The 23,137-nt window shown below is 66.8% G+C and overlaps 1 protein-coding gene across 2 annotated transcripts; it reads right to left on the bottom strand.

Annotated features, from left to right (window-relative positions):
* Positions 1-4,292: 4,292 nt before the first annotated feature.
* Positions 4,293-13,840, bottom strand: EFNA3 (ephrin A3). Of its 2 annotated transcripts, XM_032093689.1 has the most exons (5): positions 13,647-13,838; positions 6,073-6,362; positions 5,412-5,477; positions 5,217-5,294; positions 4,293-5,080 (listed from the first exon to the last, which is right to left on the bottom strand). In XM_032093689.1, the coding sequence occupies exons 1-5, from the start codon at positions 13,757-13,759 to the stop codon at positions 4,959-4,961; spliced, it is 669 nt and encodes a 222-aa protein (XP_031949580.1). In that variant the 5' UTR covers positions 13,760-13,838; the 3' UTR covers positions 4,293-4,958. The 2 variants fall into 2 exon arrangements, with proteins under 2 accessions (XP_031949580.1, XP_031949581.1); XM_032093690.1 differs by lacking the exon at positions 5,217-5,294 and having other exon boundaries at positions 13,647-13,840.
* Positions 13,841-23,137: the final 9,297 nt, after the last annotated feature.

Here is a 23,137-nt window from a genome sequence, read left to right as displayed (position 1 = left end):
TGGATGCAGGGTGGGGAGCTGTAGGTGCAGGATGGGGCTGTGGGTGCAGAGTGGGGTGCTGTGGGTGCAGGATGGGGGGCTGTGGGTGTGGGACAGGGAGCTGTGGGTGCAGGAATAGGTGCTGCCGGTTCAGGATACAGGGCTAAGGGTGCAGGATGAGGGGCTGTAGGTGCAGGACGGGGGCTGTGGATGCAGGGTGGGGAGCTGTAGGTGCAGGATGGGGCTGTGGGTGCAGAGTGGGGGGCTGTAGGTGCAGGAGGGAGAGCTGTGGGTGTGGGATGAGGGGCGGTGGGTGCAGGAGGGAGAGCTGTGGGTGCAGGATGGGGCTGTGGGTGCAGAGTGAGGGGCTGTGGGTGCAGGGTGGGGGGCTGTGGGTGCAGGACAGGGAGCTGTGGGTGCAGGAATAGGTGCTGCCGGTTCAGGATACAGGGCTAAGGGTGCAGGATGAGGGGCTGTAGGTGCAGGACGGGGGCTGTGGATGCAGGGTGGGGAGCTGTAGGTGCAGGATGGGGCTGTGGGTGCAGAGTGGGGGGCTGTAGGTGCAGGAGGGAGAGCTGTGGGTGTGGGATGAGGGGCGGTGGGTGCAGGAGGGAGAGCTGTGGGTGCAGGACGGGCTGTGGGTGCAGAGTGAGGGGCTGTGGGTGCAGGGTGGGGGGCTGTGGGTGCAGGACAGGGGGGCTTTGGGTGCAGGAGGGAGAGCTGTAGGTGCAGGACGGGCTGTGGGTGCAGAACAGGGAGCTGTTGGTGCAGAACAGGGAGCTGTGGATGCAGAGTGAGGGGCTGTGGGTGCAGGGCGGGGGGCTGTGGGTGCAGGACAGGGGGACTTCGGGTGCAGGAGGGAGAGCTGTGGGTGCAGGACGGGCTGTTGGTGCAGGACGGGCTGTTGGTGCAGGACGGGCTGTGGGTGCAGAACAGGGAGCTGTGGGTGCAGAACAGGGGGCTGTGGGTGCAGGGTGAGGGGCTGTGGGTGCAGGGTGGGGGCCTGTGGGTGCAGGACGAGGGGCTGTGGGCGCAGAGCCGGGGTGGGCACAGTGGGCACGCTGCCACTGCCTGGCGGGAGCGCGGTGCCTCGTTGTCGGCTCCCATTTGCTCTGACATGGATCCATCCGTGTCCCGGCCGGCGTGCGACGCTTCGCCGCGTGTTGTGAAGCGATAACTCAGCCGCATTTGCAAAACAACTTTCCTCTTGTTTATTCCATAATGATCCATTGATTGTGGGTAATGTTGCATGCCCTGTGCCGCAGCGGGCGCGGAGCGCTCCCCTGGCACACGGCAGGGGCTCCGGCAGGCGCCGGCACTGTAACCTGAGAGCGACTGTGGCTCCCACAGCCAAGGGATCGTGCGGGTCCAGGCCGTGGGGCCGGGTGCCCCACATCCCACCTGCACCCCGCGCATCCCAGCCTCTCTCCCCACGCCCTCGCTCCCAGGGAGGGGGACTGGCTGCTTTTCTCTCATCCTCCCTGGTTGTGGCCAGGCCTGACATCATCCATAATGACAGTGCGAGGCCTCTGTTCCTGGGACGCCGGCGCTGCCGTGGCTTGTACAGGGGAGCACCTCCTGGGAACACCCCTGGCATCCCAGAGCTGGAGCGTGGCACGTGCAGGCCACGGGGATGGGTGCAGCCAGATGGTGGTGGGAACCGATCCCGTGGTCCCGGCATCGCCCTGGTACTGCCCCCTCCACGTCAGGGACAGACTGTGCCTGGGGAAACCAAGGCAGGGAGCAGTGATGGGGGAGGGCTGGGCGGCCCCTGGTGCTCAAGCCTTGTGCTGGCCCTGCCAGGGGCATAATGAGCCTCCTGGGGCACCGTGCCGGATCCATCCTGTGGCACTGGGATGTGGTACCCAACTCCACTGGCCAAGGGGCTCCCCTGCCCCATCTGCCATGGCCCCAGCCCTGGAGCGAGGCCACCAGGACACAGCGAAGGGGCTGGGAGTGAGGCCACATGGACACACCGAGACCCAGTGTCACCACCATGCCTGGCCCACAGTACTGGTGGAGGACCAGGAGTGGAAAGACAAGCGCATGTCCCCTGCTGGGGACAGTCTGAGGGACAAGCTGAGGCTAGAGGTGCCCCATTACCTTCCTTGGGACCCAGTGGTGGGGGCACAGGGTGGGCAGCACCCCGCATAGGGTGGGTGCCCACCTGCAGTGGCACTGGGAGTGCCGGCGGTGGTGCGCACACGGTGCACGTGGTCATGGCCACGGCACCTGGGAGCAGGTGACAATGGGCTGGGATTGGTGCCCATGATGGCAGGACAAAGGTGAAGCCGTTTTATGCTGTAAACATCGCTGGTGCTCCGTGTGGGGCAGGTGGGGCTGGCCAGAGGCCGCTGAACTCGTGACAAAGTGTTTATGGTTTCTTGGCTGGGGATACCCAGAAGTGCCCCGGCCCCTGACTGGGCTGACGTCACCGGTGCAAGGCTGGGGGAGGAAGAGGAGCCGTCCAGTTCGTGGCCGGGAGCGAAGGCCGTGGTGACGCACGGTGCCGGCTGCGTGCAGCCCGGCAGGTAGGCATGGCAGGTAGGCATGGCCCGATGCCAGCCTGGTGGGGGCAGAGCCGCAGCCCCAGGGCTGTCCAGCTGTGCCAGGACCTCATGCCTTTGGGCAGAGAGCCCTGACTGGGCAGGGGAGCTGCCCTGAGGTGAGGCAGGACCTTGTGCCACACGGCTGCTCCTGGCACACATCCCCTGCCTGGATCTGCTGCCAAGGCTGTGGAACCCCAAAGTACCCAAGGGGCACCCAGACCTCAGCACTGAGGTCCCAACAAGGGCCTCCCACTTGACTTGGGGCATCTGCGCTTGGGAATCCCGTCCACCAGCACCCCAGAGGACTCCTGGTGGGTCTGGGCTGTCCCGCTGTGCTCAGCCCTAGGGCATGAAGCGGACCTGAGCCAGGTGGCCGGTGCCCACGGAGCCATCGGTGGTGCCACGCATGCACAAGAAGTGGTGCCAGGGTCGAGGCAAATGGCAGGAGGGATCCTGCAGGCAGAGCTCTCCATGCCAGGGCGGTGACTGCAGCTCTTGCACCCCTCCAGGGCACTGGTCACCTGAGCTGTGCCAGGCTCACTATGCCACGTGCCACCAGCATGGCACCACCCGGGGACAGGGACTGTGGCCAGTCTCTGGCAATCAGCACCTGGCCGGATATGGCCCTTGGCAGTGGCGGTCGTGCTGCCCCAGCCACACCATGCCCACCCTGCCCTGGGTCAGCAGACAGCTGCCAGGGGCACCTCAAGACCCCGGGAGGGGGTCCATGGCAGGGACTTCAGCTCCGTGTCGGGCCAGGCCTGTCGGAGCACGGGGTGGGACGTGGGGAAGCCGGCGCCTGCTGGGAGCGCTCCCAGGACCCGTCTGACGGGTTCGTCGGCTCTTCCCGCACCCGGACAAGCCCGGGCCGGCGGGACACCCAGCCACCGCCCAGCAGCGCCGGCTGGGTGGGGGAGAGCGGCTGCCCCGCCGCCACGGCTGTGCGGACCCCTTTCCCCAGGAATCCACACCGAGAGCGGGGCCGCAGCCCCTCATCCCAAGCTGCCCTGGGAGGAAAGTGGCTGTCCCCTCCCTGGGGCCACTGGGCTCCCCCAGCCCCGCACGCTGCAGGGTCAGGAGCCCACGCCTACTCCCCTGTGCCTGTGGGGGCTGTGGGGGTCTGGTTGCCCCAGCAACATCCCCCTTTAGATGAGACCCTATCCCCAGGCACAACCCAGCCCCCCACATCCCCTTGGCTGGAGACACTGTGGGGGAGATGAGAGCGTCCCCCATCCCGCAGGAGCTGCCAGCGCGTGCCAGATCCCCCCAGAACAGGCAGGAGCCGGCATGCCCGGCAGAGCCAGACGCGTCGGGGGGGTGATGCCGGAGTTCCCATGGGGCTGCAGCACCCCATGTCTGCTCACTCCGTGCAGCTGGTGAGGATGGCAAGGAAGGCTCTCCTGCTCCCGCTGCTCTCAAACACCACCCCAGCACCCCCAGGGCTGCGTGCCAAGGGCCCCCCGCGCTGCCCTTACCTGCAGGCGCTCTTCTGTCCATGCCGCATTCCTGTGGGAAGCACCGGGTCCCTGCCAGATGCTCCCTGTCGGTGCTGGGGGGTCGGTGGGGAGCAGAGCCGGTGGTGGGGAGCACCCTGCATCCCCCTGCCGGCGGTACCGAGCCCGTGGATGGAGCTGTTGTGCCTGGCAAGGCGGGTGGCACGGCGGAGGTCAGCGCTCTCCTGAACGCCTGTCCCGGCCGGAGCCCCCCCGGGAGGGCCAGAGCCCTTCCGAGGGCTGGAAGTGCTGCACGCCACCGTGACAGGGGTCCGTTTTTTTATCCTTTTATTATTTTTTTTTATAGACTAAGAGCAGAATATGAAAATCACCAGCCAAAGCACTTGAAAAAAAGATCGAGAATGTTTTTTTTTTTCTTTTGTTTTGTTTTGTTTTTCCCCAAAAAGTGTCTGTGCGTTTGCATAGGTCAGGTCTTCACGGAAGACGAGGAAAATCCAACACGTTCGACTATGTACAAGCCAGCCCAGGGCCGGCGCCGCTGCCTATGGTACAGTATAGATATATCTCTGTAGTCGCTCTCTGTACAGTATGTATACATCTATATGGGTATGTACAGACTGCCCGGCCCCGGGGGTCCCTGCTCTCACCGGGCTCCCCTGCCCCACGGGGCAGCCACGGGGCACCGGGGGGGCTGCGGGCAGGACCCCGCGCCCCGGGACGGTGTCGGCGGAAGGTGCGGCGCACCCAGCCGCATCCCTGCGGACGTGGCCGCAATCCACTGGCGGGATGGGAGGCGAGTCCAGCCGGATCGGTGCGTGCCATGATCCCTGCCCCGCGGGGCAGCTCTGCAGGCGGCTCTCCGGGCAGGGGGTGGTGGTCCCGCGGTGGTTCCCCGCTGGCTCTCACGAGGGGCAGCAGGTCGGGGGGGCCGCACTCGGCAGAGCGGCGCTGGCCGGGCCCCCGCAGGCGCCGGGAGCTACGAGGCCAACAGCGTCATGAGGAAGAGCGCGGCGGCCACGGCCAGGGGCAAGTGTTCCCGCTTGGGGCTGGTGCCGCTGATGCTCTTCTCCAGCTTCGGCATCTCCGGGTTGAAGTTTTCTGTGGGGAGGAGCGAGAGGGTGAGGAGGGCAGCGGGGCGGCCCCGAACCCCCACCCCGTAGCTGGGGCTGCCCCAGGGGCGGCGGCGGGGGGCGGGGACACGGCGCTGCGGGGCCGGGGGCTGTGCCTGACTCACCCAGGTCCTCGATCTTCACCTCGGGCCGCAGGGTGAACTGGGGCAGGGTGGGCGCCAGCTTCTCCCCGGAGTGCGACGCTGTGGAGGGAGAGAGGGGACGGGGGTCACGCTCCCTGGATGCCCTGGGGGACCCGCCAGCCAGCCACGCCGCCCCCGCTCGCCCACAGCCCCCAGGGTGGGCACGGGGGTACTTACTGGAGGCGCAGCAGACGAACACCTTCATCTTCAGGCAGGCCCGGCGATGGTTGTGTGTCGGCGTGGCTGCAAGGCAAGAGCATGCTGAGAGGGGCTCCGTGGCAGTGACCCGAACCCCAGGCACCCCGAGGCTTGGTGGGTCTGGGCAGAGGGGGGTCTGGTCCTGCTCAGGGGTGCGCTCTGGGCTGGGAGAATGCAGCAGTACCCCAAATCCTGCACCTGCACCCGAATCCTGCACCAATGCCCAGTACTAGCACCCCAGCCCTGAACCATCAGCCCCAGCATCCCAACCCGGCACCAGTATCTGGCACCAACACCTCAATCCTGCAGCAGCAACCCTTGAACCCCGATCCTGCATCAGCATCCTGCATCCTACATCATCATCCCCCAGCACCCCATCATGCACTGGCATCCCTGTCCACACCCCCAGCCCTCCTTCCATCTTTCCCCACATCCCCATCTCTCCCCCACGTCATGTACCCCCACCCTTGCTCCTTCAACCCCTCCCAGAGCTCCAGCTGCCCAATTTTGGGGGTGCAGGGGAACTAGACAAGGAGGTCCTCCCTGGGGACGCAGAGAGGCCCAACTGGGTGGGGGCACCTGAAAGGACCCATCTGGGGCTGGGGGCTGTGTGGGGGTCCCGCCCCGGCGCCCCACGTACATATGTAGTAGTACTCCTGCCCCGCGCGGAACTCGTAGCCCAGTGAGAAGGCGCTGTAGCGCTGGAACTTCTCCGAGAACTTGATGGGGCTGTGGGGTGCGTGGGGCCGGTTGCACTCCCAGCGCTTGAAGCCCTGGCTGGTGTTGCAGGTGCGGTACCCCTCCGCGTTCACCATGTACAGCACGTACTGCTCCAGCCGGTGCTCGGGCACCGAGGCGTTGTAGTGCGGGCAGTAGATGTCCAGGTAGTCATTGACATTCACCTGCACCGTGTAGCCCTCCCGCCGCAGGCTGCAAGGGAAAGCAGGGACGGGAGGTCAGGGGCACGCCCTGCACCTCCCCAGACAGTGTTGCCCTCCTCCAAGGGGATCCAGAGGCTGGACAAGGGGCAGGCTGCAGCGAAGGTTGGAACTCTGGGAACGGTGATACTCCCTGTTCAACCTCTGTTTGGAGCCCCCGACACAGTGGGACCCCTGCACAACCTCAGCCTCACGGACCCGTGGAGCAGAATCACCATCCTGGAGGGCACGGGCGGACTGGGGGGGGGCGGGGGGAGGACAGGCGCTGCTGGGGACGGGTGCCAAGCCACATGCATAGGTGGGATGGGCAAGAGCATGGGCATACGAGACGGCGCTTCTGGGTCTGCCGGGAACGTGCTGACAGCCTCAAAGAGGAGACGGACACAGCACGATGGACAGACAGACCCAGAAGGGCATCATTGTCCCACAGGCACCAGGGTCTCCACGGGACACAGTCCCTGGGTGTGCGGGGGACCCCGGCATTCCCTGGCATTCCCTGGCATTCCCCATTTCCAGCAGCCTGGAGCCGACCCACCGCTGCCGCCCACCACGGCCCTGGCACGCGCCGCAGCTCGGAGCCAGGATTTCTCACCCTGCTCTGGCTAATCCCGTTAGTTCGTTAATGCCGTAAAGGGTGGCCCTGGGGGAGCCTCATTTACATTGATTAGGAGCAGCAATCCCCTCAGATCCACTCAGGAGAGGCTCCGCTGGCTCCTAATCCGCGCCCGACGGAAATCCCGGCCGCGGTAATCCTCGCCGCCGCGCTGACCCGCTGCTCCTGCCAATTAATTACCACCCGGCGCTGGCTCGGCACCGAGCCGCCGCGGCTGCACCGGACCCTGACCGGACCACGCTCCGCCGCCCGCTTCAGCGCTGCCTCAGGGGTCTCTCGCCCGCATCCCACAGGACACGGACCGCAGCATCCCGGCACGCGGCCGAGCTCCCCTGTGGAGCTCCAGCTCACGGCGCATCGCTCTGGATCACGGCCCTTTTCCCACCTCTCAGGGCAAACCCCAGACCGTGAGCCCCCAGCGCATCACTCCGAGTCCCCTCGGCCTTGGGGGGGGGGGTCCCACCACCCCTCCCGGAGCCGAGCGGCTCCCTGGGTCTCCCCGGCAGGGCTGGGCAGGCAGCGGGCAGGGCTGCGCGTGCAGACGCCCCACCCTGCACCACCGCCCCCGGCGCTGTTTGGGGAGCCCCGGCACCCTGCCAGCACCCGCGGCACCCGGAGCCGAGCGTCGGAGACAGAACCATAGCGGGACGCGGTATCGGGCGGCAAAGAGGGGCCCAAGAAGCGTCGCCTCCGGTACCGGGGGGGCAACATGGGGGGGGCTGACGGCAGAACTCATCACCCGTGGGACAGGGAGCGTAGCCCCACGCGGCCCCTCCCTCGCTGCGCAGCCGCTATTCCGGAGCCCATCCCGGCACCCGCCGGCAACTGCTCCGCCGGGAAGGTGCTGAGGCAGCCACCCTTGCTGAGCGGGCGCCGGGACCTTTCATCTTCCCCCTTTGATGTGGTGGGAAGGGGGGCGGGGGGAGAAAAAGGCTTGTTATTAAAGAAATGGCCCCAAGGAGAAAATTGCAATTAACTCCACGCGGGACGCAGAGCTGGGACGCCAGCGTACCCCAATACCAGCTGCCCCACACCGGGGCAGGCACCGGCAGCTGGGGCTCCCCGCGGCCGGGCTGCGGCTGTGCCATGGGACAGAGGGACTAGAGGAAGCATCACACGTGACAGACACCCTGTCGTGGGGTGCTGGGGAGCCGTAACCCCCCATTCCCTTGTGGCACCCAGCGTCGAGGCACAGTCCCCTGGGACCCCCACGCTGGGGCTCGTTAAGCCACGGCTCATTAAGAAGTGTGGCTGCTGATAAACAGCCTCGCTAACGAGGCACCAAAGTCTCCCCCGGGCTGGGGGACACCAGCACCCGTGGCAGGGTACAGGGGCCCCAGGTGGAGTGGCAAGGGCCCCATGGTAGCGAATCCCACGGACACTGCCAGCTGCCACGGCATGCTGGGAGCCCACAGGCGTCATCATAAACTGGGAGTGGCTGGGGAAAGGCCCCACATGGGGAGAGCCACAGGGCCACCACAGCCCGAGGCACATCCAGAGGACCCCAGTAGCAGCTTTGGCCACAACACTGTGTCCCTGCCACGCTTGGCTCCTGCACGGTCATTGCAGAGCAGCTCCTCACGCAGCTAGATACCCCCAAACCCAGCAGCCCCCCCAGTGTCACGGCCCAAGTGCCCCAAGATCTGCTGACAGCACCATCCAGGGAGCCCGTGGGCCTTGTTTTGGGGTGGAAGGGCAGGAACAGACACTCTGAGAGAGGGACTCTGCCTCCTTTCTCACCAGCACCCATCCCAGAGCAGGCATGGGCTGCCTGGTCCCTGCCAACTCCACAGCTATCAGGAAGCACCAGCAACCTGGGTCGGGATGGACCCTCGATATCCCAGACTCCAGCAGCCATGGCCGGTGGGGATGGTGGGCTCTGGCAGTGCCTGAAGGGTTAAGTGCAAGAGAAGAACGGGCAGCATCACTTCTGCACGACTGCGTTTGTAGAGCAGGGCTTGGTGAGGCAGTAGTACCTTCCAGCAGCCTGTCATGCTGGGCAGATGGATGTCCCCTGGCAGCACCGGCCCCGGGCTCAGTGCCCACCGGCCCCGCACCGGAGGGACCCTGGTGGGACCCTGGCTACCTGGCACGTCGCAGCCACCGGTGAGCTGGGAGGCCGCTCCGCTCCCATCTGCTGCCATAAATCCGGGCTGCGTGCCGCACACTGGCTCCCACACTGCTGGGGAGCGCCTGGTGCACTGCAGCACGCCCCGGCAGCAGTGGCACAGCGGGGACCAGACCCCTGTCTGGACCCCCACACTGCGGAGACTCATTCCCATGGTGCTGGAGAGGCCTGGAGGGCAGCAGGGCCAGAGCTGGGCTCAGCACCCCCACACTGGTGGTGCCAGTGGTGAGGAGCAGGGCAATGCGGGGTGTCCTCGATGTGGTGACGGCACGGTGCCCCCCAGCACTGGACAGCCCCCAGCACAGCCAGGCTCTTTGTTTGGCTCCAGCGCCTTCATCCTTTTGGCGCATCCGGGGCCCATCCATCACCCAGGGAACAAAAAAGTGCCATTGATTTACGAGTCCCCTTCCCGTCACCCCGCACCACAGCGAGAGGCAAAGGCGCATCGACCGCTGTGGCCGGTTCACCCCAACGGACGGAAGGACAGACAGACCGACCGTCCGCCTGCACCCACCGCTCCGCCGCGGGGGAGATGGGGGGGGGGCTCAGCGCGGCCCCCCCGTGCCAGCCCTCCCCACGCAGCCAGCGCTGCACAGTCACGGCGCCCAGACGGCCACGCACACGCGCGCTGGCTCGGCAGACAGCGCCTGCGACGCAGCCCACGCACGCGGGTGGCACCGAGCCACAGCACAGCCCCCCCGGCCTCGCCTGGCGCAGCCGCAAGGCGCGGGCGCTAACGGCATCGCCGGCACACGGTGTCCCCGGGGCCACCTCCCTGCGTGGGGAATTGGGGCTCCGGGGGGGGGGGGGGTTGGGGGGGTGGGGGGGGAAGCGGGGGCTGCTCCCCACGTGGAGGGACCGAGGTGCCACCGGGCAGCACCGGGGTGACGGGCACAGGCCTCCCCAAGCACTGCGGGACTCCAGCACCACCCTACAGGTGCCCCCAACAACCCCCGTCACTATCGACGGCCATGCAATCCCCGTAATCCCGGCTAAAGCCGGCACCTTCCCGTGTAGCTAACAAGATCAATGAGGTTTCTAATTGGGTTTTAATTAAACCATCAATCTGCAACCGGTGACTCAATTACCAGCCCGGGCAGGAGCAGGTGGCCCCGGCCCTGTTGCACCCCGACACCGCGGCTGCTTCTCCCACGGGAACGCCGGCCGCGCTGCCGGGGCTCGGTGCCGCCCAGCGCCGTGACTCACGGGGCACGGCACGCTCTGCCCATGGGCACCCGCTCCTTCCAGAGCCGCGGCGAGCACCCGTGGATGGGGGGGGTGGCTGTGGTCTCCGGGTGCCCTGGGGACCAGCCTGGAGGGCAGAGCCATGGGGTGGGGGCTGGCTGAGCCCCCCAGCCAGCCTAGGGATGCCAGAGGTGGTGTCGTCGGCACTGTCCCCACATTCAGCCCCACAAGCAGGCACGGAACCGCCCCTGCTTGGGCACAACTGCCCCGCACCCCCACAGCACCTCCTGCTGGATGCCCCCAGACCCGCTGGTGCCTCCTGTTGAGGGTGACTCCATCCTCAGCCCTGCGGGTGCCAGCGGATGGGATGGGGGGATCTAGCCAGACACAGCTCCGGTGTTGGGGTCTGGCTGCTGCAGGGGAGCCCGGGCCCCTCCAGACCTGCTCTGCAGGGATGTGGTTCCAGTCCTGTGTGAGATGCTCCCCAGTGAGCCTGCTCCGCCTTGGAGCTTTCCAGAGCTCGCTCCAGCCCTCTCCAGAGCCCACTCCAACCCTCTCCAGAGCCCTCTCCCAGCCCTCACCACCTGCGATGCAGTCTCGGCCAGATAAAAGCCACCTTTGAAGAGGTGAGCGTGGCAGCAGTGCCGGTGCTGGGGGGGCTGCGTGAGCTGGGGGCCTGCACACAGTGCCAGATGAGATAAATTATGGGGGGCTCACAAGTGGGCTCTGACCCCCGCACCACTGCCAGGGCACCCTGCATACCCCATCTCACAGCACCCCCCCGCTCTGCCCCCTCCCTGGCACCCAGTGCCCTCAGTACGAGCATCCTCAGTCCCCACACCGGAGTCAGTGGCACAGTGTGGCACACCCCAGCCTGCTCTGGGGTGCTTCTTGGGGTACAGCAGTATGGGGAGCGCTGGCCACGTCTGTGTCTGTGAACAGGGACAAATTGCAGTCCCCATCTTGGCATCTGGAACACCCAGCAGGGAGGTAGCCTCCACCGGCACCAGCATGCCAGGGCCCAGCTCGGCTGGGGACACTCCAGGAACCCCTGACCCTGCTCAATGGGTCACCCCAGGGTCACAGGCCCCCCAGAAGTCAGTGCTGAGTGGACATGACTGTCCTGCACCTTTGTCCCACAACACCAGGCCTATTCCTGGCAGGACTGGGGAGTGGAGGGCAGGGACGAGTCCAGGGTCATCCCACACCCCCAGGGCTCACTGGCTGCCACCAGTGGAGGTGATGGGACAGATGGATGGAAGGCACAGCTGGACCAACAAACCAGGCCGAGCAGGAGCAGGATCTGAGGATCCCACCTTCACACCTCCCCTGGGCTTTGCCAACACACCCCAAACCCACAGCACAAGGGGTGCTCTGCCTGCTTGGTGACCCTTCCCAGCCTCCTGGCACCCACAGCCACTCCTTGCGTGGCCGGGGGGCTGAGCTGCCACCAGCCCCCTGCTTCCCAAGGCACTGTCGGGACCACAGTGGGCTCTGTGGGGTTGCTCCCTGGGTTGCTCTTCATCCTGTTGTCCCACCGAGGGCAGCAACAGGGTACCCAGGGCAGCGTGGCAGGAGATAAAATAAATTTCTGGGGTGCCAGGCACTGCCCTCAAGGAGTGGCCGCAGCCAGCAACCCCCTCCTCCCCAGAGAGCCCCGCAAGGCCGCGCTGGGCTTGTTTATGGCTCCGCTTGCAGCAGGGTTGCTGGGATTTGCAGGCTGCGGCCCAGGGAGCCTAATTCCCCCCATAATTTATCTAATCCAGACACTTTGCCGTGCGCCTATAATTGCGTCCGAGCTGCCGCACTGCCTAACAATAAATATCAGCTCCGGAGTCCCTGGGACACGGCTCTGCCGCAGCCGCCCCCACCGCGCCGCCCATGCCCTGAGCCGGACGCTCGCGGCCGCGCCAGACACGCCTGCGCAGGGGGTGCGGGCATCTGGCTGCGACACCCCCGGCTTGGCATGGCCCGGGCACCGCCGGCACCCCCTCCGCCCTGTCCCTCAGAGGTGTCGGGGCAGCGGCAGGTCACGGTGGTGATGGGGTGGGGACCCTTGCTCGTGGAGAGATGAGGGTGGGAGTGGTCCCACCCGCCGATGTCGTGGCAATGTCACAGTGTGGGAACGAGACTGGGGGTGTGTGGGGGGGGTCCGGGCAGAGCAGGGGGGTGCAGGGGGATGCCGAGCGTGGTGGGGCGAGCACAGCACCTCGCCATTGTGCTGCGCCTCGGCACGTCGCACACACGCACGATTTATGGGGCCCGAGCTTCCGCCTGGCGACACAATCTCAATGGCAGGGGAGGGGGCTGCCGGGGCTGCTCCCGCCCTGCACAAAGGGGTGTGGGATGGGGGGAGCCCAGGAGAACTCCTGCACCGACGGGCACCAGGAGATGTTCTGGCTGCATGCTTGTCCCCGCCACACCCCTGGGCACTCGCACCAGCGAGGGACGGAGAGGTGGGCGATGGCAGTGGGCGCAGATTCCCGTGGAGGGGTCCGTGGACACACCACAGGCACGCAGCCCCCCCTTCCCGGGAGGGTCCAGCCCAGACCGTCCCCACGGCACATCCGCTCTCAGGTGTGGGTGCGCCGGCGAGGGCAGGGGCAGCCCCGGCGCAGGGTGTGAGGGAGGGGCTGAGCGTCCACGGCCACCGACCCCCGACTGCTCTGCTCCCGGGGCGACCCTCCGCTCTCACGCCCCACTGTCCCCGCAGCCCCGGGAGCCACCGCTGCCGCCCCGGGGGTGTCACTGCTGCCGGTCCGAGGCGGTGGGGGGCGACAGGCACCTGTCGGGCCCCCCCACCTCCGCCGCGCCGCCGGTGCCGCTCCCGCACCCAGACATGCGAGGGGCGGGACTGGCGGGGGGAGCGGGACCCCTGCCCGCCCCGGCGCACCGGGAGGTGGATGCCTGCGGGAGCCAGACTCTTCCCGTTGCTCTCGGTGGGTCAGCGCTGGCGGGGGGCTCTGCCCCCAGCGCCCACGACCCCCTCGCGCCCGTGCCGGGAGCCGCCGAGCCCCACCCGGCAGCGCGGCCGCGGGGACACGAACGGGCCGGGCGGCTGCCCCCCTCCCGCCGCAGCCATCCCCGCCTCCGCGGGCAGGGCGAGGGGCACCGGGGGCACCGGCACCCGGGGCCCCGCAGCCCCGCCCGCACGAGGGCGCAGCGACGAGACCGGCACCGGGGGGTCCCGCAATTCCGGTGTCGCCCGCCGCCCCCCGCGCATCCTTCAACGCGATCCCCGCCGTGTCCCCGCCGCGTCCTTCCCGGCGGCGCCCCCCGCCCCGCGCGGCCCCGGGGACAACCCCCCCCCCCCTCCCGGTGCGGGTCCCGGTGCCCCCGCCCGCACTCACTGCGGGTTGGAGCTGTTCCAGTGCACGGCGTGCCGGTTGCCCAGGGCCCCCGGCGGCCCCCGGCCCGGTAGCAGCAGCAGCAGCGGGAGCAGGGGCAGGAGCCCAGCCGCCATCCTGCCGCCGCCCGAGCCCGCCGCGATCCCGGGGAATGGAGGGAGAACCGAGCCCGAGCCGCCCGCGCCCCGCGGCCCCGGCGCCCAGCTCCGCCCCGCGCGCGCCCGCCGCCGCCGCGCCCCCCGCGCGCGCTCCCGCCGCCGCCCCGGGCCCGCCCGCCCCGGCACCGGCTCGGCACCGGCACCAGGCTCGGACCGCGAGTCCCCGCGGGTGGAGACACCAGGGCCGGGTCCCAGGAGGACCAGGGGCCACCGGAAAGTCACCAGGACCCCCGTGGGTGGGGGGGCACCTGTGTAAGGTCCTGTTGACATTGGGGTCTTACTGGGACCCCTGTGGGTGGAGGCACTCACCGGGCGATCCCACCGGGACCAGGTGTCACTGGGATCTCCCTGGGATGCCCACAGGTGGGGGCATCAGAGCCAGGACCCACCGACATTGGGGTCTCCCTGGCTGGGAGCTTTGGGTCTGTGGGTCTGTGTTGCTGAGGGAGCTGTGGGTGGGGGCTCAGGACCCCAGAGGGTCCTCGTGCTGCTGCTGCTGCCAGTGCTGTGGGGGTCACACGTATTCACTGAGGGGTTTGGCTGCCCTGGAGGCACAGGAGTGGGGGGGGAAGGTGTGTGCCCATGTGCCAGGACAGCCCGGGTACTGAGGAACACGGACGCAGTGCCAGGCTCTGCTGCCTGCCCTGACCTCCCTCAGGAGCCAGCACTTGGCCAAGTGCCCACCCACATGGCCAGGCCCTTGTTCTCCCCAAGGGTTCGTGGGGTGGAGGTTCCTGGGGGGAGCTGCGGGGGCTATGGGTGCTCCCCTGGGTGCTGGTCCCTGCTGCCCATGAGGGGACCGAGCTGGGTGTCAGCTCCCACTGCCTGTCCCCAGCGAGATCCCTTAGCAACTGGCGTGCAGCACCTCCCGGCAGAGCCGAGTGCCAGGTGATCGGCACCCTGGCACACGTGTGCGCACACAGGCGTGCTCGCACCGGCGCGGGCACACGCAGCTCACCGGGCACACGCAGCTCGCCCCCAGCTCCCACGCGGGGCCACGCCGAGCGCGTGCACATCACCAGCGCCAGCCCGGCGGCCTCTGCCCCACCAGCAGTGCCGGCATCATGCATCACCTGGAGCTTTGGCAGCCTGAGGAGCTTGTGAATGAAACCAGGAGGCTCCCGAAACCGTGGCTGGGCTTGCTGAGCCGGCCTGAGCTGCTCCTGCCAAGAGCTATCTCGCTGGCGTGGTGAGCGTGGCCAGGGTGGTGCGGTGCCAAATATCATGTCCCCAAGTCCCCAGTGGGCCTGGTGACTCCCAGGCCTGGGCAAGTGCCACAGTGTAGGTGCCCCGATGCTGAGTCTTGGGGGGTCTCCTGGCTCCCCAAAGCTTTGGGAGGAGCTCAGTGTGGGAGGAGAGCCACCCCATTTCTTCTCAGGCTCCCTTTGGGCATGTGGATGCTGCCCCAGCCCATGGAGGGGGGACAAAGATGGTGATGGGCAGGGCCCGTGGTTTCACTCAGCACTGTGGGACACCCAATGCCCCGGCCCCCATTCCCCATCCATACTGGTGGCACTGGGAGTCCAAGCCCCCGCCGGGGCCCTGCTGGGAAGGGGGAGGGGGCCAGTGGAAGGGCCCGGAGGACCAAAAAAGCCTCTATTAATTATTCATCCGAAGAAGTGAAGTGAAGAAAACACAACACGTGGAAAAGGGCTCTGGCTGCCTGGGGGTGGGAGCGGGGGAGTGCTGGGGGGGGGCACAGGGGCTGGGGCAGTGCAGTGCAGGGGTGCGGTGGCAGCAGCAGCGGTGGCATCCCGGGGTGCTGCACACCTCTGGGAGGACCCACAGCACCGCGCTGCCACCATGGAAACGCCTTGGCTCGGCAAACCCATGGCAACACCCACCTCCACATGGAAACCCCCCGCTCATGGCAACGCACGCACCGCCGTCAGCACCCGCACAGCGCCGTGCTCGCCACGGGGGTCCCCCCCCACCACGGCACGCCCCTGTGCGGGGCCACGGAGGGATGCACCTGGTGGGGACGAAGGGACCCGGGTGGCAGAACACAGCCCTGGAACATCACAGTGTGCGCTCGTGCAGGTGCCAGCACCCACCAGGGATTACTCCTGGAACCAGCAGAGAGAGGGGGCTTGGCTGGGTTTTGCCACAACGGGATACGGTGTCTGTGGTGGGATGGCCGGGGGACACGCCCAGGTGGCTTCGCTCTTGGAAGGACACGAGGCTTTGAGCTGTCCAGGAGAGCTGAGGCACGGAGCAGCCCTGGTTCCCTGCTCTTTCCATGCGCCTCTGTCTCCTCCACCCTGTGCCTGTCACACCGAGGACCGGCAGCTTTCGGCGTCAAAGTGGAGGGGAAAGCTTCCCACCTGCCATCCACGAGCACCGAGGGGCCGGAGCGCGTGCCCGGCGGGGCAGGGGACCCGCTTCGCCCGCCTTGGTTAATATTTAACCGCGGCTTCCTGTGACAGAATGTCGCAACCGCAGAGCAGAGCCGGCATTCAATAAATCATCGCGCCGGGCTGGGAGCTGGGCTGGGGGAGTGGGGGGGGGGGGCAGCGCCCAGCCGAGCGAGAGGGGGAGCCGATAAATAATTCATTAAATAAATAAACATGGCGAGAGTGCGGGGAGGAGGCAGGAGTGTAACCAAGAAAGGGCTCGGTGAACGCGGGCGTGAAATATTCACCAGCCACACCTACCAGGCCCCAACGCGCTGAGCTCAGGGCTCCCGACCCGCCCGCGGGAGCCAGGTGCAGGCACGTGTCCAGCCAGACACGGCAAGAACATGCCAGAGGCATGCAGGGCGGATGTCCTGGGTCGGGGAGCAGGGAGCTGGCAGTGCTGGCACGGCCATGTGGAGATGAACTGTCCTGGCTCCTGCCAGCTTCTCCTGGCAGCGTTTGGGACAGCTCCTCACAGCCCCATGCTGGTGTTTGGGCAGGGGTCTGTCCTGCCAGGCTGGCACGCCTGGGGCACGCTCAGCACACACCGTGTGCCCACCGGCTCCCAGCCCCGCTCCTCCCTGCCCCTTCCCTTTTACATCCCATGTCAGCCGTTAAATTTGAATGAAGCCTCACGGATGGTTGCGCTGCGCCGGCGCCTTGACGAGCACTGGGAGGGCACGGGGTCTGAACCTTCCCATTTCCCAGGGAGAGGGGGGAAGACCCAGCTCTGGAGGAATCCTGGGGGACATCCTGGGGCTGGGCTTGGGCATGCGTGGACACAGGGGAGGTGAAGATGGGTGGCCGTGCCACCAGCCACCAGGCAAACTCCCTGGTGAGCCACAGGTCCAGGCAGAGCAGCCTCTTCCCAGAGGGACCAGGCGTGAGCCCTGCTGCTCAGAGGGGCATGGGAGCGATTCGTTAATTAGCACCTCAGAGCCCTGAGTTAATTTACGTGGAGCTGGATTTTGTGGGCTTGCAGAGGAGGGTTAGCTGCCACCGCAGCACCGGCCACCAGTGAGGGAGCAGCGGTGCCAGGCGGCAGCGCCAGGGCCGTCAGAGGAAATCAGCTTCCTCTCGAAGCCGCTGGATGAAGCCTTGCGTGGTTCCCAGCCCGGCGCTGGGGCTGCTCCCGCTGCCCGGCGGGAGGAAGCTGCAGGGTTCCTGCCCTGGGCGCCAGACGCCTGCTTGCCGGAACCCTGGCTCCAGCAGGCTCCGCTGTGCCAAATCTCACCCGCCCTGGGTGTGTGGGTACCCAGAGGTGCCGGGTGGGAGGTGAGAGCCACCAGCTCCTCATGGCTCCCACGGCCAGCAGCCATGTCCCGGCGGTGCTCCCAGGCAGAAGCAGGTCACGGCACGGTGCTGCACAGCCACGCACACTCCCGCTTTAGCCCACGCTGGGCGCTGGGCTGGTGTGCCAGGCAGTGCCGCGGTCCCGTCTGTCCCCTGTGCCACATCCCTTGTCCCAGCAGCCCACAGGCCGGCGGCGGAGGTTACCTGGCAGGAAGCGCCTGAGTCAGCAGCCGGCACCGGGTGACTCAGCCGGCTCCTCTCCTCGCCTCCCGCATGGCAACTCTCCCTCCTGGCCTCAAGATCACTCCAATATCATCGGCCGGTGGCAGCCCCGGCCTCGCTCCCAGCCCCTGCTGCTCTGACAGGGCCACGGCACGGATGTGCTGGAGGGTGTGAGGGCCGTGCGGGGTGGGAGGCTTGGGCAGGGTGGGCATGGTGGGGGCTGGCACCTGGCCCCACTGCAGCCACAGCTCCCTGGGGAAGGGACAAGGACACAGAGATGGGTTTGTGGCTGCCAGCCCCAGCACTTGGCTCCCCACTGGCCCTGGGACGTGCTCTGCTCATCCCAGCCATGCCACCCTGGTGTCCCCCGTGAAGTGTTGTGGTGTTTAAATGACGTTAATCTGATGAAGGAGTGACAAGCAGCATCGATATCCTGCTCCCACCGTACAGAGATCACGCCACAATCGGCAGCTGGGAGCACTGGCAGAGGTGGCAGTGAACCAGGAGGTGCCAGGCCAGGGGTGCCAGGGACAGATCCACAATGTGCTGTGCCCTAGGTTGTCCCCATTCTCCTGCCCTGACCCTGCAGGTGATGGTGCCAGGGGACCTGCAGTCCCTCAGGCCCAAACGAGGGCTGGGGATGGGCACAGGTGTCCTAGGCAGCAAAGGAGCCATCCTAGGAACCCCCAGCTGGCACTGAGCTTGGCAGTGTGGGGATGCTCTGGCTCTGCCCAGCAATGGGCCACCAGCACCTCCCACCTGCCCCTCGGGAACATCCCCATCCATCCCCATCCATCCCAGGCAGGGGCTGCGGACACAGGTGACCATCCCCAGGGAGAGGGGCTGGGTGACACCGTGCCCCCGCCGTGCTGTGCCCTTGGTGCTGGGCAGAAGCGCAGGGAAACAAAGGAGCCGATAAGCTGGGGGGGCAGGGGGGACTGGGGCTAAGCGTGCAGGCGCAGGAAATTTCAGGGCCTGAAATATTCATCAGGGCTGATGCGGCGCCTGCCGTCACGCCGGCCGTGAGCGATGGCATGGGGGGGCTTCAATAATGCATCGCTTGGAAATGGCTCATGAGAGGGGCTGGGGGCACAGCGAAAATGGGGGTCCCTCCACTGGCTGTGGTTGCCCCAGGCCTGTGCTGCTGGCCAGGTGACACTGCTGCTGGGTGCTGGACAGGGGACAGAGCAGGAGGTGCTGGTGGCACCACCAGGGACAGCCAGGAGAGCACCGAGAGGTGCTGGTGGGTGTGGGGTGCCCTGTGCTGCTGGCACCCACCACCCGAGGGGGTGGCAGAGGACCCTGCGTGGGTGCGGTGTCCCTGCAGCCTGGCAGTGAGTGTCCGGTTGCTCCATCTGGGCTGGGTGGGGATGCCATGCCTGGGTGTGAGCACGGCCCCATGCCCCCCATGACGGGTGTTGTTGTCGCAGCCACTTTGTGCTCCCGTGCTCAATAATTCAGTGCATCGATCTGCCTGTGCTGCACTTGCCTCTGGCCACAGCCTGGCCACACCAGCCAGTCCTGCCAGCTGCTGGGACTGGCCCGTCCTGTCCCTGTCCCTGGGACTGCAGGGACCGGAGGAGCTGCCCAAGGCAGAGCAGAGAGCACCAGCCCCATGCCCAGTGGAGCCAGATGCTGGTCAGGCAGCACCAGGCTCTGCCATGGCTAACGAGCTCTTTGCCAGGGAAGCTCATTAGCCGCCTGAGGATCAAAGGAGCACAGGGCACATTGGTGGATGTGGGGAGCAGGGCCCGAGACGCTCCAGGGCTCCATCTCCACCATCCCCACAGCATCCTCCCAGCGGACACGTGCCCAGAGAGGCCGGACGGCAGCGCAGGTGGGGTGAGCCTGGTGACACCCCAGGCACAGAGCCCCTCAGCATCCACTCTGGCACCCTTGGGAGGTGCTGCCCTGGTGGGCACCTGCCCCAGCCTCTGCCCTCACTGTCTGGCTGCCCTGGAGATGGGGGCACAGTGTGCTGGGGTGGTGACCCGTGTCATTTGTACTCATTGAAGTCCTAATCATTCTCCTCAGGGATCCAGAGATTGTCCCAGAACGGGAACCATGCAGGCCCTCAGTCTGCAGCAGGTCCAAGCAGTGCCAGCAGCAAGGGCAGCTCCGGCCCATCCCTGTTCTGGCACAGCAGGATTATTGTCCAGCAGGATTACATCAGACTGGGGATGCACTCCAGCATGTGCAAGGGCACAGGCATGACAGGACAGATGGACACAGGCACGGACAAACAGCCACCCTGGCCCAGAATGGTGATGGCACAGGCAGCATCTGTGCCGACACCCCTGCATGTGCACACCCACCAGTGCCAGGCTGTCTCCCACCCCAGTGACCCTCCCTGCCACACTGACTGCCACCCTGGGCCTAACATCAGTGTGGACATTGTGTGGACACAAACATCAGTGCCTGCTGCTCCCACCTGGCAGCTGGGACCGGCCAGCTGCTCGCCCAGCCCCCCGGGATGCGGGTGGGATGCGACAGCCCCTGCACGCCTGTGCGGCGCCAGCGCCAGCCCGGTGCCCGCACCCTCATTGCTATGGCAGGAGCGGGCTCGGTGCGTGCAGCTCCGGTTAATTAAGCGGCGCGGGCCAGCTCCCTCCAAGCCCCCGCTGAGTGTTTTGCTAAATTATAACCTTGACGATGCGCATCATCAGGCGGCTGCTGGGGAACAGCCGCTCTGGCCCCCACACCCTGTGCTCAGCACTGGTGTGGTGGTGTGGAGCTGCCCGGCCGCGGTGCCATCAGGCCGGGGTGGCATCACGAAGAGGTGACATCCCTCAGAGTGTCCGTGACCACCGGGTAACGAGGGAGCCGGTCCGAGGTGGGTGATGGGCTCCGTGGTGTGGCCTCAGAGTCCTGGGGAGCCTGCGGCCAGTGCCTGGTGTCCAGTGCATCGTGCCCAATGTCCAGCACCCCCAGTGCCCTGCTCCTCAGGGCCCAGCATGTGTGTCCCCTCAGCACACGTGTCCCCTCGGCATGTCGAGCCAGTGGCCCCGTTTCCATGGTGACACGGAGCCATTTCCCATCTCCGGGATGCTCTCGACAGCTCTCGGGTGGGCGCTGCCGCCGTTGCCCTTCGCCCATGGGAAACCGGCAGGGATGGGCCCCACCGCCCTGGGCGGCCGCGCTCCTCGCTTTCAGCCCTCGGGGCGGGGCACCGTGCCCATGTCCCCTGCGTGTCCTGGGGCTGCCCCGGCACGGCTGCAGTGCCTGACCTTATCCTCACCCCGGGGTGATGAGGGGCGTTTGGGGTACGCTGAAGCCCGTGCCATGGCAGGGTTGGGTGGGGGGACCCCGGCAGCGTGGCCGGGTGAGGGATCTGGTGCCAGGAGCAGAAGCTGCTGGGAACACCACGGAGCTCAGGGACTGTGCCCAGGCTCATCCTGGTGCCACGGTGCATCCAAGGTCCCTGTCCTGACAGTGAGCCAGGGCATGGCGTGGGCATGGCCATGCTGTGTCCCCCCCGATTGCCCGCTGCGGCTCCCAGCCCCTGGCACGACACGGCTCTTTATCCCGCTCTCCATCTCAGTGCTGCCTATTACCATTTCCCATCACTTGCTATTCCAGGTGATAAATTTTTCCTTCCCAGTTTCTGAAGGTTTAACTCCCACCCACCAGGGGCACCCGACTTCCTCACCCCACACTCCTCCCCATGGCACCCCAGCATCCCCGCTGGTGTGTGCGGCACTGGGGGGGGTGGTGGTGTAGGGGCGGCCCCGAGGCAGGGGGGTGGCGAGACAGAAGGGATGGGCTAATGGAGCCCATTCCTTGAATAGATTCAATTTCTGCCGCGGCGGCTGCGGGGTGCGGAGCCATCAATTGGATTCAGGGGATGGGGAATCTGATTTGGAGCGGCCGCGCCATCAATTAGCCGTTATTGATGGCATTGCTCATTGGAAGTCGATGGGATTTGAAGCTGGTGGCAGCTCCCGCATACCAAACAACGCCGGCTCAAGGACAGGACCCTGCTGTGCCCAGACCCAGCACCCAGACCCAGACCACCCACCCACCCGCCCTTGGCCTTGTCTGAGAATCCCTGGGGATCTGGGGAAGAGGCGGTGCAATGGGCAGCCCCCCCTGGAATCCCTGCCTGGGTTCCCACAAGGCACAGCCCACCAAGATCCCTGCATGGGGGTCCTGCGGGGCACAGTTGTGCCCCAGCATCTTTGCATGGGGCTCCTTTGGGGGATGCCCCCACCCAGCATCCCCACATGGGGATCCCACAGGGCACAGCACCCCAGAATCCCTGCATGGGGGCCCTAAAGAGCACAGCCCCTCAGCATCCCTGCGTGGGGGTCCCACAGGGCATGGTTGTCCCCTGGAATCCCTGCAGGGGGGTCCCACAGGGTACAGCCCCCGATCATCCCTGCAGGGGGGTCCCACAAGTCACCATCACCCCTGGCATCCCCACACGCTGGTCCTGCAGGCACCATTGCCCCCCAGCGTCCCCACAGGTGGGCACTTTGGGGTTGCCCCCACCCAGCACCCTACAGGGGGGTCCCTTGGTTTGATGTCCCCCAGATGGTTTCACCCCCTCCTGGTGGGAGGGGCCCACAGGACCCGCATGCCCCCCTCTGCACTGGGCAGTCCATGGGGATGGGGTACCCCTCCCTGCGGGGCTGGGGTACAGGATGGGGTACAGGACGGGGTGCAGGACGGGGTGCAGGGTGCAGTGGGGGAAGGGCAGGCAGCAGAGTGGGGGGAGGGGAGCGGCACGGTCGATGCTTTCGCTCAGCCTCTTGCCAAGCAGCTTCTTTCTCCCAGAAGCCATAAAACCTGTCTGACGTGCCCGGCACCACTGCGGCAGGCGGCCGGCAACGCCTGCGCGGCGAGGGGCTGGGGGCCCTGCTGCGCGCAGCCCCGGGGGGAGTTGGGCACCTCTTGAGCCCCCCAGGAGGACAAGTGGGGGGCTGCACCCATGGGATAGGGGACCAAGAGCCTCAGGGAACTCTCCTGCCAGTTGGCAAGCCTGGGGCACGTGGCTGCGCCGGAGCCACGACTGACAGGGATTCGGTGGTGCCATGGGATCGGCCCCCGCAGCAGCCTGGGCGCCTGGTTGGGAAGGGGGAACCCTGAAGCTCCCCACAGCCCCCCACGTCAGGGGTGCAGATGGAGAGATGGACAGGGAGTGGCTGCTCTGAGGACACCCCAACCACACCCAAGGGTGGCAAGAGGGACCAGGGTGCCTGGCTGGGGGCCTTGGGTCAGTGACCCCCAAGTCCATTGCCCCCTCACCCCCTGTCCCAGTGCTCATCCCACCGCCAGGTGTTAATTACCAGCAGCTCGTCTGTAATTAAAGCTCTCCGGTGACAGGAGCTGATGACTCAATATCAAACTGCTGCAATTAAGCCCCTGGCCATAAAGGCTGTGCAGGGAGCGAGGGGCAGGGACCCCCCTGGAGGAGCCGCCCTGG

The sequence above is a fragment of the Corvus moneduloides genome, chromosome 29 (genome assembly GCF_009650955.1).
Source record: "Corvus moneduloides isolate bCorMon1 chromosome 29, bCorMon1.pri, whole genome shotgun sequence".
Taxonomy (NCBI): Eukaryota; Metazoa; Chordata; class Aves; order Passeriformes; family Corvidae; genus Corvus; species Corvus moneduloides.
This window is presented reverse-complemented; position numbering and strand designations above follow the sequence as displayed.